We start from the raw sequence: 5,203 nt of genomic DNA on the forward strand, positions 1-5,203 counted from the left end.
TTGGTGGGGGACAGCATACCCTGACAGAAATAAATGGAATAGAAGAGTTTCAGTGAGAATTATTTTGAGTTCACTAACTGCTTGATGGGCTACTAGTACAATTGATATGCTGATGGGGTGGTGTGAATGGTGTGCATTTAAATTGTGGCATGGTGTCTTGATGCATTTGGATGATGCAGAAAAAGAAAAGGCACCTGTCTCACCTTTTCCTGAGACCTCTCAAGGAGCAAAGCTGTAATGGCAAACATGTTGGCAGCTGAAAGAAATATAGATATTTTGTTAATTCACAGCGACAGGATAAGGGTGTTGTGTTTACAAACCAATCCCTCACATCACTTGCTTACAGGTCCTGGGCATTTCTTCTGTCAAAGTCTTTTGTGGCTCCAGAAGTGTGAGTCAGCATTGGTCTGGTCAACTTGGGTCAGTTTGTACATGCTAACAATCTTCCATTACCACAAAAGTTAGTCACAGAGTTCCACAACACAAGGTTCTGTGCTTGGACCAATTCTATTCACCTTACAAATGCTTCCATTAGGCAACATTATTAGGAATAATTCCATTAACTTTCACTTGTATGTAGATCATACCCAGTTATATCTATCAATGACTTGCAATTTTCTGATGTTAACCCAGACAAAACTTAAGATCTTGCACTTGGCCCCATACACCTTAGACATTATCTAAAGATACTGTTAGCTGCTATGCTAGATAACATTACCGTGGCCTCGAGCACCACCATAAGGAATCTTGGAGTTATCTTTGATCAGGATATGTCTAATGACTTAACTGATTTGACTAATTTGTTACCTCTAGGCTGCATTACTGTAGTTCCTTATTATCAGGCTGTCCCAATAAGTTCATATAGACACGCCAATTGATTCAGAATGCTGCGGCACGAATACTGACAAGAACTAGGAACAGAGATCATATTTCTCATATAAATTATACGGTATTTCTGGTTCTGCTACATCAATTTTGGTCCTTTTTTTAAACTGTCCATTGTGTTTCTGACAATGTTATAGTAATATGATATTAAATCAGTGGAGCACTCCACTAAACCTAACTAAAAGTTGATCTAATGTAATTTTTCTTTTTTCCTATGGAGTAGGAAAGAGTTTCTCACCCAGTATGAGGTTGACAGATGGCCAGTTGCAGTTGTCCTCAATGAGATGCTCCAAGACTTTTTTGACATCTATCAAAAAGCCATGTCTGTTAAGAGGAGGAAAACAAAGGTAAAAGTCAAATAAAAAGCTCACACATGGAACCTTTTTAAATATATGGTATGACCAAAAACACATTCTTCAGAGGATGGATTTAGCCCAGTGAGTTTTATTGTAAAATCTATTCAGCTCTATCTGCTGATGAAGACTGTGAAATGTGGTTGAAAGCTGAGCTAAGATTTGTTTTCTTTGAAACTACTGTTTCAAGCTACAGTTTCAAAGATGAAGACTAAACATTTACTTAAAATTACATATATGAGGAAACATGCTGCTATCATGACTAAAAATGAAGGCTGAAAGGCTAAAATATGTTGGGTGCACTTTTTCCATCCAATTAGAAGCTGTGACTATAACTATAATAATCTAAAGTGGGCCAATGTGTGTGCACTTGTATCAAGTGGATTTAGAACCGCTAACTCAGGTTTGTGTTTCGTTGCATCTTTTAAGAGCAAACACCACCAAACTTAGTGTGGAATTCTGAGTAGCTAGCAATTAAAGCACTTAAAAATGGCCCTCTGCTGCCACCCTTAGGAATGTAACAGCTGGCTTATTTACCTGTTAAATGTCTGATATAACTACACTTTACTTCATACATTTTAGCATGCAATCATATGTATAAATTCATGAATAAAGAAAAAAGAAAAATTAAAAAGAAAATTAAACGCCAAAGTTCGTACTTTCATTAGGCTACCTGAACAAACAGCAAAGGATATCAGTGCTTGATTAGTGTGGTCTGTACTTCTTGCTTCCTGATTGGATCAAATGTATTGGCTGTGAAAACCAATGGATGGATTTAATTTGGAAAGCAATCACTGTTGACTGGATATGTGGTGTGCAGTTTGGTCAGGGTTTCGAATGAACTAGCTCTCTATTAAAAATCAATACGTTTTTGCCTATAAAAAGTGTATATGCATATATTTCTACTCACTGTATAAAATTCTCCAAGAACAGGTGAGCGTGAGTGAGGACCTGAAAACACACAGAGACAGTAAAACACCAGTCAGTTAATAAAGCATAAAACAGAAATATCTGTCTATAAAATCAAGGAAGCGATACAGACCAGGAGAATAATGATCCAGTTGAGGATGCCTCTGTATCTGGTGAAGCTGCTGTTGGAGCTCAACAGAGAGTCTTGGACTCGATGGCAACTGAACAGAGAGACTTGTTTTAGTCATCATCATGAGGTGTATTTTTCACCAGCTTGAGTAATGCCCTGCCAGTTCTGGTGCGACTGCACCTTTAATCTTTGATCAGATATTCCATTTGTATGTGGAAGTCAGCCAATCAGTGTAGGTGTCTATACTAGTGGCACGCTAACATGTTCTCATACTTAAAGTTGCAAAGAACCCTCCAGTCTTCCTCCTATTATCTCTGAGGTGTAGTCGACTCCCAGATTCTTCTCTGAGAAAATAACGGCTTTGCACAAGTTTCCCGGAGAATACAAGGACAAACACAATCTGCACAGAATGTAACAATGCTGCTGTGGTCCACGGTTTCAAACACAAGTGGAAAATTATTTTATGAGTATAATAGCTTCAGTGAGTCCTGATGTCTTGTTCTATTTTTATCATTAAGTTAGGAGAGTCAAAATGCTACAATCACCATAAATTGTGGACCTACATTTAAGGGGGGTGGAAAATGTTGTAATGGATCTCATAAACTCTGCAGCACTAATATAATAAAAGCCACAAGGTAAATGTGTGTGAGTGCAGCAGGCATGTATCTGAAGTGGCTGCAACAGAGCTTATTTTAGTTCAGTTCATATAGAAAAGGGACAGTGCAGGTACATGTGTTAAAAAAAAAGACATCAGCAGACAACAATTGTAAACTAGCAGGACGTATAGATAGCAAGATACGGAAAATGCCAGAATTAGCAAAAGCCAAGGTTTTCAAAAGACTTCCTATAGCAAAAACAAAACAAGGCATGCAATTTAAAGGACCAGTGTGTAGGGTTTAGTGGCTTCTAGTGGTGAAGTTTCAGATTGCAACTAACTGAACACCACTCATGTCTATATTTGACAACCTGGGAATGAGAACAGGCTGTGAAGTAGTGTAGGAGAAACTAAAACTAAAAACATTGCTAATTATTCAAGAATGGCTTTGATTTCTAGTATTTCTAGTACTACGTAAGTACAAATTTGAGGTATCTATACTTAAGTATGTCCATTTAATGCCACTTTATACTTTTCCTCCACTTCATTTTACTGCATTTATTTGACTAGTTACTTGCTATAGTTATACTATGCTATACATATAAAACTCACAGAGGCATTGATTGCTATCGATTGATTGATTGCTTTAGCTAATAATACCTAAAACACATCACTTTTACATATGCATCATTTTTTATGCAGTATTGGACAGTGTAATACTGCTATTTTTACTTAAGTAAACACATCCTCCACTGCTCAAGCCTTGTATCTGCCAGCTGACAGGCTCCAAGTGATGGAAGCAGCCTAGAAAGCTTACCAGAGCAGAGATGCATAGGGATGTTCCTGTTCACTGGGTGGGTCAGAGGCAGAAATGGGAACACTGTCATAGAGGCTTCCACTGTCTTCTTCAGCTGAGGAAGAGGAACAGACTGAGGAGAACCTTTTCCTCATCACGGTCATATCTGAGTCTGAGGGCTCGTCCACAGGGGCTAGGGTCAGAGATGGTTCAACTGACTCTAGGAAGAACAAAAATGGTCTTATTATATAATAAAATATCATCATCATTATTATCCCTTATCTATCTATCTATCTATGTTCCTTATATGCATAGCTTACTGCTGCATCTTCATACACCCATATATTGTAGTCAACTTCCTGTCGCCTCACACAGAGAAATTGCAACCAAACAGCTGTTGGAAATTACCAGTTTAACGTTGTTTCGGTTATCTACAGAGGTACACACCTCATAAAACATGATTTCAGACTTCAACTAAGCGTCAAGTGCCATTGGGTCAATTCGGCAGGTATGTTGTCAAAATATATGTCATAAATGTAATTAAAAACCACCCTTTACTTTGGGTTTGTCGGTTATTCCGGCAACCTTCTTCCCACACATACACCGCAGTGGGTGGTCTCCTCTAACATCACAAATACAAAAGTTGTGTTTTTTTTTTATTGCTGCTTGATAGAATTATAGATGCCGAATTAAATATATACTCCAGCTAATTCAGGACCCGCAATGTGTGCTTTTAATATTTCAGGTTAAATTCGCTGTTACATGAAAGTTTAAAATAGACAGAAATCTGAATAAAGCTCGGCGTGACCTTCTCTTACCTTGTCATCCCCGTGCAAAAACACAGCATCGTCCCTGCCTGGTCTACATTCCACAACATCCACAGCTCACTAACCTGCTGTCCGCATACATTTGTGCACACAGAGCTATTTTGACCTCTCATTCCATCTGGGAATGTGATATGATGGTCATTGTCACTGGAATACAAATTTCGCCTCTTCTCATAATATTCAAAATAAAAGCCTGCTCGAAGGAACAAAAAACTAAAAATAAATGCGTCAGAGGTCACTATCATATTATTTATAGTGTTATTTTATTTGTGCACTTCTTATTTTAATCATATTTATATGTTTCATGATACTGTGTATATTCAATGTCTAATAATTCTATATAAATTAAATATTTTCTCTTTATCTAATCATAAGTCATTTATTATTCCACATGGGCCCCAAGATAATTTATAAAAGGTTGCAGTTGTTTTTCTCAGCAGACAAGTTCCAATTCAACTAAAAAGCTTGTTTAAACCCACAGCTGTGGGTTGCTGTGACTTGTGCTTTTACTTTGAAGCTACCTTCCTTCTGGTCTGGCAGACAGGCAGTCTGACTTGGAAAAATAAGGTATATAGTTGCAATTACCTTCGATGTTCCCACTAATAATATATCTATAGGTTTATAGTGATGGATCATTTCCTGTATGTTTTTTTCCTGCAAAAGTACAATTTCCTTATCAAAACCTCCAGAATCTCTGAATATGCAAAT

General features: G+C 37.5%; 1 protein-coding gene across 1 annotated transcript in view; it reads right to left on the minus strand.

Annotated features, from left to right (window-relative positions):
• Positions 1-3,881, minus strand: part of LOC118330297 (diacylglycerol O-acyltransferase 1-like) — an 11,519-nt gene extending 7,638 nt beyond the window's left edge. Inside the window, 6 exon segments of the mRNA XM_035664783.1 lie at positions 1-20; positions 204-256; positions 1,124-1,209; positions 2,149-2,189; positions 2,281-2,368; positions 3,690-3,881. The exon segment at positions 1-20 is cut by the window's left edge and continues 25 nt beyond it. Of these exon segments, the coding sequence (XP_035520676.1) occupies positions 1-20; positions 204-256; positions 1,124-1,209; positions 2,149-2,189; positions 2,281-2,368; positions 3,690-3,832 (431 nt within the window). The 5' untranslated portion in view covers positions 3,833-3,881.
• Between the last annotated feature and the right edge of the window lie 1,322 nt (positions 3,882-5,203).

The sequence above is a fragment of the Morone saxatilis genome, unplaced genomic scaffold (assembly GCF_004916995.1).
Source record: "Morone saxatilis isolate NCDOM2014 unplaced genomic scaffold, NCSU_SB_2.0 Contig2, whole genome shotgun sequence".
Classification (NCBI taxonomy): domain Eukaryota; kingdom Metazoa; phylum Chordata; class Actinopteri; family Moronidae; genus Morone; species Morone saxatilis.